At 51.5% G+C, this 11305-nt stretch overlaps 2 protein-coding genes across 4 annotated transcripts; one reads left to right on the top strand and one right to left on the bottom strand.

Annotated features, from left to right (window-relative positions):
* Positions 1 to 585: 585 nt before the first annotated feature.
* On the bottom strand, positions 586 to 9417 carry LRRC41 (leucine rich repeat containing 41). Of its 3 annotated transcripts, XM_066324921.1 has the most exons (10): positions 9082 to 9417; positions 8910 to 8996; positions 8543 to 8613; positions 6653 to 7784; positions 6006 to 6251; positions 4537 to 4701; positions 4095 to 4193; positions 3503 to 3625; positions 2536 to 2611; positions 586 to 830 (listed from the first exon to the last, which is right to left on the bottom strand). In XM_066324921.1, the coding sequence occupies exons 1-10, from the start codon at positions 9206 to 9208 to the stop codon at positions 596 to 598; spliced, it is 2361 nt and encodes a 786-aa protein (XP_066181018.1). In that variant the 5' UTR covers positions 9209 to 9417; the 3' UTR covers positions 586 to 595. The 3 variants fall into 3 exon arrangements, with proteins under 3 accessions (XP_066181018.1, XP_066181016.1, XP_066181019.1); XM_066324919.1 differs by lacking the exon at positions 3503 to 3625; XM_066324922.1 differs by lacking the exon at positions 9082 to 9417 and having other exon boundaries at positions 8834 to 8918.
* Positions 9418 to 9462: 45 nt separating this feature from the next.
* On the top strand, positions 9463 to 10701 carry UQCRH (ubiquinol-cytochrome c reductase hinge protein). The gene is made up of 4 exons (XM_066324924.1): positions 9463 to 9549; positions 9639 to 9659; positions 9884 to 10045; positions 10444 to 10701. The coding sequence occupies exons 1-4, from the start codon at positions 9526 to 9528 to the stop codon at positions 10474 to 10476; spliced, it is 240 nt and encodes a 79-aa protein (XP_066181021.1). The 5' UTR covers positions 9463 to 9525; the 3' UTR covers positions 10477 to 10701.
* The last annotated feature ends 604 nt before the right edge of the window (positions 10702 to 11305 follow it).

Here is an 11305-nt window from a genome sequence, read left to right as displayed (position 1 = left end):
CAGACACTGGAAAAGGGCAGTGTGATTGCGAATAAACAGCAAGCTACTTGGTAAAGAATTTTTTGGTGTAAAGCACAACTTTCCAAATGGAAAGGCTCGAGCCTGGGGGCTTTTTTAGCTTGTTTTCTACTCCCTTTAGAGGAGGGAGTTCTTACTTCACAGACCACAGAATGATGAAGTTGGAAGGAATGTCAGGTGATACTGTCTAATAGCCCTCCACAAAAACAAGATCCCCTACACCTGGTTGCCAAGAACCACAACCCGATGGCTTCTGAGCCTCTCCCACACTGGAGATGGTTTTTGGTGAGACATTAGCTGAAACAATGTGGAATTTTTCACAACACCCAGTGACATCAACTGTTTGATCAGAAGCTCATGTGATGTATGTCCCATTTATAATACTCAAAAAGATGGCAGAGTTAGATCACCTGAAACTACAGATGGTGGCCCACGTGGTCTGGAGTCTCATGGCAGTGTCCCACACGCCTTCTTCAAATGACCAGCAGAGTGAAAAGAACAACTTTGTACTGTTGAACTGGGGCAGACCCTCCAGCGGCTGTGCTATGGGCTGAGGAGCTGATGGCTGCTGTGTCCCTCACATGACACTGATGTAGTCAGCGAAGGCCTGGGAGGAGTCCCATGCGTCGTTGACCACGCTGCACACGGCTCTGAGGCGCCGCAGCGCCTCCTGCGCTGTCTCAGCATCCTGGTCCAGCCAGTTCTGGAAGAGGCGGAGGTGTGTGAATGGAAGCTGTCCTCCTCTCTGCTGGATGTGGCCTTCCAGCTTCTTTGTGAACTCCAGGAGCCCATCTGGTTTGATGCAATTTGAGCTTTCCCGGGAAAGAAGAAAAGAAAAAAAACCATTAAGAGTTGTTCTGGGTTGACCTGCCTCCTATCCCATATCTTGGATACATTGTTGTGTCTGGCAGCTGCCCCTCTGGCGGGGCGGGGCCTGCTGGCTGGCTTGCTTTGCTGCTGCTGGCTTGCTGGCACTGGCTCTTTGCTCTCTGCTGCTCGCTTTTGCTTGGTCTGGTTTTTTTCTTTTTTTCCTGTTGTTTTCCTTTCTTCTTTTCTTTTTTTCCTTCTTTTCTCGCTCTCTCTCTCCTGCTGCCCCTGCCGCTGGTTTGTCGCTGCTTCTGTTTGGTTTTTTCTCCTTCCTCCCCCCCCCCAAGGTTTGAAACGGCTCCAGACCTGACCTGAGAATTGGAGAAGTCCCGGGTCTGCCAGAGACGCGTGGAACCCTCCTCATTCACAAGTAACCCCTTTCCCACTTTCGGTGTTGGGGAGTGTTCTTTTTCATTGTCAATAAACCAGTTTTTCCACTTTTCCTCCAAGGTATTTTCCTTCCTGAACCCAGGGCTGGGGGGGAAGGGGTGGTGGAGGTTTTGGTTTAGGGGACTCCTTTTGGAGGTTCTTCGCTAATTTATTCCAACCAGGACAGAGTCTAGGCTATAATGAGGGCAGTTTAAATGACTAGAAGGAACAGTAACTGCCAGTGCAGGTACCTGAGGATGTTTCAAGGCCAGGTGCACCTTTTTCCAACAGTGCAAAATGTGTTTCTCATGAAAAACAAAACTGAGTATGAAGGGCTGGAAACCTTTTTAAACCAAGGTGGTAACAACTGCCAAGTTAAACTTATTTCTGACTTAAGTAGATTTAGCTGTGGCCTTAAAATGTGGCAGCTGTCAATCCTCTGGACCAAGGGGCCTGGCCCAATCTACAGCCCCCAGTGCAAGACTCAACAGTAAGTGATCATTTATCTCTTCCTGCTGAGAAAATCTGAAGGGCATGTGTCAGTTCCTGGTATTTCTAGGAGATTAAAAGGTCAATTCCCATGCAGAGATGTGTAAATAAATATCAAGTTGCATGCTAGATTTAAGTCTTGTCAGAGGCACAGTAACAATCAGGCTTCAAGCCTGCCTGAGGAGTGTGGTCATGGTTAAATAAATTGGCAAGCCTGTGTACTCTGAGCAACCTGAGCCATGAGGATGTAAAGGGGGGCAGAATCAAGCAAAGCAGTTGTTGGTATTGCAGAAATGCCAGCCCCATGTGTTTCATGAAGGTTACTGCCTATCTGTAAGGCCATTCAAGATCAAGAAGAGTGCAGCAGTTCTGACTGAAGACCAATGCTGAGAAAAGGAATGCAGAGGCATTCTCTGGATGTGCCAGGAATAGTGACAGCATTCCCTTGCTATGAAGGGGCAGTTGGGAACAGAGCTGTTCATACTGATGTCCAAGAATAAAAGTATGTAGGGATGATAGTCCTAACCTACAGCTCAGGGAGGGCCTGCAGGAGGCTGCCCAGGGACCAGCAAGCCAAAGGTGCTTTAAAGATGGAGCTTGTCACCTAAAGGTGAAATGTCTCAGAGATCGTGGAGGTCCCTGAGGGGGTTATGTGCCCATTGCAACATTCTCTGAGCTTGGGCACACATTCTCTCAAGGAACAAAGCCATGCTCAGGTTCTCCTGCAGTCAGAGCCCAGTTCAGCTCTCTCCTTCCCAAAACGAGGATTCAGTGTTTAGAGCAGCAGAATACCTGACATCCAGCTGGCAGAGAGAAGAGGAGGAATCTTCAGAGAAAATATCTGCAAGGGCAACCAGCCTGTGATTCCCTGAAAAGGAGAAATGCACTATTAGATGCAAATTGGAGATGGTCTTAAAATTTAAATTGCCACAGGGCTAGGGTAATAGTGCAAGAAAAGGAGTCTGTAAGCATGTGAGTGCAACACAAAGAGCCCACCTCTGCCACACCCTCACAGCCACACCCTCAGTGTGTCCCCCTCAGTGACATCAAGTGAGAGATAAGATGTCATCCCCCTGAGCACAGTGTTTGAGGCAATGAAAACATTTGCTGATAAGGTCCCTAGAAAAATCATGGTTTTGTTTGAGAAGTCCAGATGCAGCTTTGTTTTAGCAATTAGTTGTATTCAGGCTATCCCAAGCTTTCCTGTTATACTTTGTTAGAAGAACAGAAAACAGTATTCTGGATTTACCTGCAATTAATTTCTCAAATATTTCTACTTGGCCTGTGATTCAAAAAACCTATCACTCCTGTAAACTCAGTTCCACTTCTTTGACATAAATTCCTCCTTTACTTGTTCTCATTCTTCCAGTGGCTGCCAATAGCCATTGAGACACAAACTGCCCAAACTTGGGCAAAATCTGTGCCTCTGAATCAGAGGCAGTGCATCTGATGCTGGATCTATTCCTGTCTAAGTCTGAAGTGATCAGTGTTCAGTCAAATCTGGAGATCTGCTGGAACTTGCATTTGCTGGAAAGAAAAGCAGCCATAGTTCCTTGGTACACTGCTAAATGCAATGAAATTCTTCCTTTAAAAATAGATTCAGTTCTCCTTATTTTGTGAACTAAATCCCACTCTGTTGCTGCATATGGGAAGTTCATCACTGCAGTCAGCAGCTCTCAATGGTCTTGACTCCAGCCCCAAAGTTCCCTCCAGAGAGCAGCTCTAAGGCCCCACAGCCACACACACACTGAGTACACACCAAGGCGGTTCCCGGGCAGTTTGAGGCTCTTCAGTGATGAATTTCTTTTCACTGTATTGATTATTTCTGACAAAAACTCAGCAGTTGAGCTTTCAAACAGCCGGCAGAAGGAAAAGGTGATTTCTATGAAGAAATTGATTTACAGGACATATGAGCATTCCCTGTGCTTTATTATTCCATAATTACATTCTGCAGACAGCTTCAGTCCCTAATCCACATGCAAGAACAAAGCTCTCCCAGCAGTGGATTGCATATAACAGCACTTCTGCTGTGTCAGGAAGAGAGCAGAGATCACACCCAGGCAAGTGGCTCTGCCAGCTCACCCAGTTAAAGGCTGATGTGCTCTGCAGGTTAAAAATCTTAGCTGAGACTGCAGACACTTCCTGCAGGATTTGCCAGCAGCTGGCCTCTGCTCCTCTGGCACAAAGAAGCAGGCATGTTCCTACTCTGACCACACCTGCAGGTCTCCTCCAAATGCCTGTAACATTTGGCTAAACCTTACACATCCAAAGATCCCCTCTAAATGCCAGCCATCCTGAAGCAGCCACCCACAGCACCTTTCCAAGCAACAACATCTAGGAGCTGGCTGTACCTTGCAGGCCAGGATCCTGAAGCAGAAGCAGAACTTCTTTCTGGTGTTCAGCCAGGTTCACATCATGAAAGCTCACTTTCTTCAAATTAGGAGTACACTCTGAAAGCAAAACAAGTTCTCAGGTAAAGCAGTGTACATCCTTGGGATGAAAAGACCCTGACCCAGCTACCAGCTAACACCCAGAAACTGACCTAAACTGTGGGTGATTTGTGCTGGATTGTGGATAATTAAAAAAGAACCATTGTGCAGTGTAGGATCATCCACATAGCACGGCATGTAGTATGGCTGACACCCATTTCCTTTTCTTGGGAGACATCAAGGATGTCCATGCTGAAGAGATGGACCCACCTAAGCTGGCTTCATGCTACAGGATGGAAAATCACAGCATGGAAGCTTCACTGTGTGTGCCCCAGTGATGCTGCCTTGTGGGTTAGCAGAGTACCTTTGAGCACCTCCAAAAGGAGCCCGAGCTCCTGGGGGCAGGGCAGCGTGGCACTGTCAAGGGACAGCTGCTGGAGGGACTTTGATGCCTTGAGCACTGGGAGCAGGAACGCAGTGTGCAGAGGTTCCCTGGGGAATCGGATCTCCAGCACCTCCAGGCAGCTTTCTAAAGGAAGAAAAACAGTGAAAAAGTTTGCTCTGGAGTGCCTGTCTTCAGTGTAGCTTACAGCAAGCAGGAGGCCTCTATGCCAAACACTACCATCCTTTTAGGTTTTAGATTTCATATTTTTCAGACCCCGTACTGCCTTGGTGTGTAACTGTGAACTTCATATAAAGTGTTAGCAAGTTCTCTTCACAGTTTAGTTAGACAAAACAATCCTTTTCCAGCTTGAGAACCAAGGACAACCGTTACAAGCTTCAGGCCCAAAAAGCATAAACGATGGTGAATTGAAGAGAGCAATCTGGGAAGATGGAACTTCATAACCTGAAGCTGTAATTGGACAATTAACCCCAATATGCAAATGGACCAAAACTTAAGTGTGAAACCTCATGACAGGTCATCCATTTTGTGACCATCTTGGGTGTAGCCCTAACCAGGCTCTTGTACTGCCCGAGGTGTATCCTTAAAGACCTTTTAAAAAATACCTACTTTATTCTTTAACTTTGTCTAGTCCATTCTAGTCAGCCTCTCAAGGCATCACTATAGGCTGGCAGAAACTGCCTATGCACTGTGCCCTACCCTGAGGAGCTCTGGCAACTCAGAGCTGGGATAATGCCAATCACTTACAGCTCACTCCAGGATTTCTGCCAGACCACAGGGCCACAAATTTCTACTGTGCTCACCAATGCTTGAGGAAAGGTCACCCTTTAATGCACAAGTCAGTCAGTGTCTTCCCAGTGCACAGGTCTTTCCTTACCCCACTGCAAACTCACTCAGGCTTTTCTCACTGATTTTGTGGCAATGCAAGGGCTAATAAGGGGGATGGGAGACCTGTGAGTTGAGCACACACTGCTGTAGCTCCCAGGCTGTAATCCAAAGGCTTGGGCAGTGCTTTGCCATCCCCTATGGTACTGTGATGATTAAAGGAAGCTCTCCCTCTGTTTAAGGGTGTGCCTATGGCTTACAGCCTCACAGTCAACAGGACAGACAAAGTGGAAGCTCTTAGTCAACTTACAGATCTGGTGGGATAGGCACCCCAGGGACAGTCACAGGTATCAAGTTATGACTGGCCCTTTACAAAGGTGATGTTGCAGCAGGCTGGGATACAGCAATAAAACATTTTCTCCAAGATACCAGCTGCACAGAACACCTTAGACTGGAAGAGACAAACTGCAACAACTAAATCAGGAAGGAAAGGCTGTAACTGCCTAACAACAAACCACAATAGTGTTGAGTGAAGCCTGTACCAAGCCTTTACAGCTCTACCTGCCTGCCAAGTCCTGGCCACCACTCAGAACGATGATTCCTACCTGGGATTTCTGCCTTGCTGCAGCTTGGATTCACCTCTGGCCTGCTGCCCTCCAGCTGGTTTTTGAGGTCAAAGCTGACGGAGAGCGTGTGGAGCTGGGGCAGGGCGCTCAGGACGCAGCGAACGAGCTCCATGCAGGGCATGTGGGAGAACATGTCGCTGACACGGAGCGCGCGGAAGCGGCACTCTGGGTGGCGGGACAGGGCCCGGAGCCCCGACAGGATGCAGGAGATGTTGGCATTCAGGCCTGCAACAGCATTGGTACAGAAAAGTGTCAGCTCTGTGTATAAGCACTGACACACAGAGTTGGAGCTGCAGCAATGGCAGCCCAAGTCAAAGGCTGAACTCGGATTACTTTATTCATGCATCCTTAAGCTACACTCTGTGCATGGGAAATGGAGATCTGGCTCTGCCCTCTCTGAAGGACATTTCAGCACAAAGCCAGGGGCTGTTCTGGGACAGAGGGAGCCCATTCTCTCCCTCAAGTCCCCACACTCATTAAATGTCTCACCCAACACCTTTCTCAGGATGGGGCACCAATACTCCTACAGTGCCCCTTCCAGTGAAAATTAACCTAGGGTAAACCTGAGCAGTAAGCCAGACCATTAGAGCACACCTGGAAGGAAGTACCCTATTCACAGCACTGACCATTGTAAGACAGAACCAGGTTTTCTAAAGACACCCAGGAGCTCAGCAGGTTACTCAGAGTCCGACATGTCTCCCCAGTCAAAGGAATGGAGAACAGTTCCAGTGTGGAGACACTTCGGAAGCGTTGAGCAGCTTTCAGAGAAAGGATTCCAGCAGGTCCTCCTCTTCTCTTACAGCCAGCATGGCCAGTGCACAGAGATCCTGGGGAGGAACTAGTCCATTTGTCAGTGTTCTCTCTCTCTGTGGTACTGGCTTTGTCCAGTAACCCTGAGTTATCCTCTCTAGCAACAGTGAAAACAAAATCATACAGATCTTCTGGGTCAGCACAGCGTCCCCTGCTCCTCCTGAGGCAGCGACGTTTCCTCCCCACTGCAGGTTTCAGCCGTCTGCGTGTCTTTCGAGGAATGGGGTGGCAGGACAGCTGCTCTGAGCTGGAATGAGGGGAAGACCCCCCCTGAATGCTGGTGTGACCACAGGGCACCTCTCTGCTTGTCTCCTCACACACTGAGTTTCGCACGGGAGAACTTCTGGGGCCAGAGAGGACAGAGTTCGTGTGAACATCAGCCTCTTTTGGGGGTCTCTTCTGGTTCTCACCACTGTTCCCCTCCTGCTCAGCATTACAGCCCCTCTCTGCTCCCTCCTGCACTGACTCCTGACTCTGGACTTTGTCCTCCTCTCTGCAAAGGCCACACGGGCTGCTGTGACAAGCGAGGGCATTTCCCGAGCACCAAAACCCAGCGCTCATGGTCAGGATGAGTACGAGGAGAACCGTGTCGGGAACGGGCCAGGAATACATGGACACCTGGCTGACAGAGCCGTGGTGGATCAGCCGGTGAAGGAGCAAAACCAGCGAGCGCCTGATGGACTGGTCGCAGGAGAGGAGGTGCTGGAACTTGAGGATCTGCAGGGAGCCAGCCAGATTTTCAAGCACCTTGTGGTTGTGCTGGGCAGTGAGTTCCACGGTGCCCTGGAGCATGTTGCAGAGGGTGAGCTGGGAAACGTGCGGGGAGCTGTGGAGCAGAGGCGAGAAGTGGCGGTCGTTGAGGCGCCAGTCAGAGGAAACGTCCAAGACACCATGGAGCACGTTGGAGAAGAATGTTTCAAGGAACTTCTTCCTCCAGCATGTTATGCTCTGCAATTGAACAACAGGGTGTAGGAACAAAAGGTCAGCATATGTTTCTCTTGTACTTTTTAAGTTAAATTATTGTTGGCTGCTAAGCTGGTGTGCAAAAATCCCCTCCTGCTAGCTCCACTGAGATCACCTCTATTTCTCAGCCTCCTTTCTCAGTGTATTCTGTGAAAACCTGAGTGAATCCCATTGCTCTCTTCACCCTCCTGGACTAATTTAAACACGCAGTGGTTTGAAGCTGGACCATTAAAAACCAAGTCACCAGCAATTTTCTTCCAGAGCATCTATTTACTGACTGTCATTAAGTTGTTTGTTAATGATTCTTTTACAATGATGAAGCAATGAAGCTGCCACAGTTTTTCTATGAAAAACATTCTCCATACTCACTGTCTTCTCTATTTTTTAATGCTTTCTAAGGCATCAGCTTTTTTTTTTTTTTTTGACAGTGTAGGTGTAAACATGATGTAAGATACTGTTTTTATCCTCTGTTTCAATGAGATCCTCTGAAAACAAAGACGTGCTCTTTTGGCAAACTCACTGTTGAGAGATGAAGGGTGTGGCTGTGTTCTATGCTTTCTTTATAAATCCTAATTCCCAAAACGTTTGTATTACCAGGGTTATTCCTTGGTCCGGAGCTCTGTGAACGCTTACAAACAGGTGCCAGGAATTGATTGGAGGCATCCAGAAAGAAAACCTCATGGAAAACTGCAGAAACAGGGCACCTGTGTCGAGCCCCTTCTCCCACCAGAGCGTTTCCTCACCTCCGAGTTGGGCGGCCTGGTTTTCATCACATCGTCCCACAGCTTGCGCCAGATGGGCTGTGTCGAGAGGCCTGGGGGAGAAGAATCATCAACCGGGCGTTTTCACCCCTCTCCCTCTCTCAGTCCCCTGCTCCGGAGCTTAATCGGATGCCCGAGCCTGTCCGGGTGTGGGATACAGGCGGTGTCCGTGGCACCCCGTTTCCAGCCTGGAGGGGCTCCTCTCTCCAGCTGAGGGTCCCTGCGCTGTGTGCTCCTCCCGCCAGCTTTGGGGGCATCCCTCCAGTCTCTCACCCCGTCAGTTTGAGTGGCCCATCCCTCCCGCCCGTGGGTGTCCCCACGGGCTCGCCGCTGTCCCCGCCGGTGTCACCTGCTCTCCGCGCGGCGTCCTCGGCCCGCTCGAGATGGAAGACGGTGAGGAGCGGTAGGAGCACCCGCAGGAGGTGCCCGGGCAGCGCTGCGGAGAGCCAGAGGGAGAGGGCGGCAGGATGCGGGCAGGCCCGGGCCCCGCGCCCCGCCGCCCCGCGCCGTCCGCGCCTTACCCCAAACCTCCCGCTCCAGGGCGGCCATGCTGCGGCTCACGGCGGTCGCGCTCAGCGCGAACAGGCTGCGCGGCCGCTCGGCCGCCATCACCGCCTCGGGCACGGACCGCCCGCATCTCGCCGCCATCTTGGGAAGCGGCGCCAGCGGGCCGCCATCTTGAGGAGGTCGTATCGAGCAGCGGGGCGAACAGACCGGCGGTAGCAGCCCGACCGAGCCGGCTCCAAGGCCGAGACATACAGGAGGAAAAGACAGGACAGGAAGAAGGGCAGTAATGGCCGTTCTTGGCGCGACCGCACGCGAGGCCCCTTCTGGCTGCCATGTTTGGAAGGGCCGCGCCCGGGGCCAAAGCACCGCCCTGCGGAGGGAGCGCTTCCGCTTCCGGAGCGGGCAGCGGCGCTTCCGGCGGGTGACCCTGGCGAGTCCTTCTGTGCGGCGGGAGCGCGATGGGGCAGCGCGGGGAGCCCGAGGTGAGCGCGGGGTGGCGCGGCGCCCGCACCGCAACCCCGCACGGCCGAGCGGGACGGCGGTAACGCTGTGCTCTCTTCTCTTTCCGCAGGAGGAAGAGGAAGAGCTCGTGGTAAGACGGGGAGCCGCGGCGGTGACTCGCAGCTGCCAGGGGCCCTCGGCGCCGAGGAACAGGCTCAGGGGGCTCGGGTGGGGCCGCGCCGTGCCGGCGATCCGGAGCTCCGTGGGGAGGCCGGGCTGCGGTGCGGATGCTGGGCATCCTCTTAAAGGGCTGGGGCTCGGGGGGAAGCGGCGTGCGGGGGTGTCCCTGTGCTCAGCGCAGCCCCGTGTCCGCAGGACCCCCTGACCACGGTGCGGGAGCACTGCGAGCAGACGGAGAAATGCGTGAAGGCGCGGGAGCGGCTGGAGCTGTGTGACGCGCGGGTGTCCTCCCGCTCCGAGACAGAGGAGCAGTGCACAGAGGAGCTCTTCGACTTCCTGCACGCCAGGGACCACTGTGTAAGTGCAGCGTCCCTGCTGCGGCTTTGAGCAGAGCCGTCTTCAGCTACGCTGTTGACAGTGCTGCCAGGTTAAGTGTGAGCTGTGGTAGCTGTTCAGTCCTGTTTTCTTGTTTAATATTTGGTTCTTTTGAACAGTCAAATAACCCAAACCCCGTGTTTGTAGCCTGCAAACGGCACTTGGTTATTTCTTCCTTGTATTTGCCATTTAAAAGTTAAACCTTTTGAACCTAAGCTAAAGCTTTGTAAGACATTTCGATAGCTTTATTGAATTGTTGGAGAATAAAAGGGCTGTGAAGGTATGTGCATTGGTGGCCAGAAAACCAAGGGGCAGGTGATGACACCTTGCTGATTTCAATTCCTAAACCATGAGTTACTGAGGGCTCTCTTTCTTTCCAGGTTGCTCACAAGCTTTTCAGTAAGCTGAAGTGAAGGGGGGCATGGTTGTCCCATCTGCTTCCACAGCCAGTGCCAGCGGTTCCTGGCTCACAGTTCTGCTTCCTGCAGTCCATCCTCCATGCTGAGCATGAACGAAACGGCTTCCTGGCAGCCTGTCACTGCCTCTGTGCTCCTGGAAGATGTGCAGCTGTGCAAAATAAAACAAACGTGTTTGTGTTCTGTAATTTTCCATATTAAACATTGAGAGTTCCTGTGGAAGTGTCCTGTGTTTATTTCCTACTTCTTGTGTTTCTGCCTTGCACTGGGTTACGATGAAATCCGTGGGTATCAGAGCCCAGTTGAGGGCGGGGGAGTTTTCCTCACTTGTGGGAATGTCGCTTTTGTGCTCCCATCCTGGACAGCTGCTGCAGCCCAAGCCCTTGGGGAAGAATTTGTCTGTTGGAGCCACAAAGATTACTGCTAAGCCCCACAAGACCACTCTTGTTCGCACAGTATGTTCTAAGTTAGACTGAAGGGAGTGACCTTTTTCTAGGAGGGAAAAGCTCCTTCTCAGCCTCAGGGAAAGCTGTCACCTATCCCTCACTGTCTCCTGCTGCTGCCGGCGGCTGAACAGCCTCCTGGAAGCAGCCAGTTCTGCCTTCTTGCCCACGAAACCAACCAGCCACGTGGCCTGTGGAGGCGCATGGGGGTGGTTCACCTGCTCAAGCCCCGGTCAGGGGCACCTGGGTGAGCCAAAGCCTTTCTGTGTGAGTTGCCAGCCCATTCTGCTCACCCTGGGACTGTCCTGCCCGTGCTCGCGAGAGAGAATGTTTAGTAGGAGGAAAACTACGGTATCTCACAGGGCAGAATATTTCTCGGCTAT

The sequence above is a fragment of the Sylvia atricapilla genome, chromosome 9 (genome assembly GCF_009819655.1).
Source record: "Sylvia atricapilla isolate bSylAtr1 chromosome 9, bSylAtr1.pri, whole genome shotgun sequence".
Taxonomy (NCBI): Eukaryota; Metazoa; Chordata; class Aves; order Passeriformes; family Sylviidae; genus Sylvia; species Sylvia atricapilla.
This window is presented reverse-complemented; position numbering and strand designations above follow the sequence as displayed.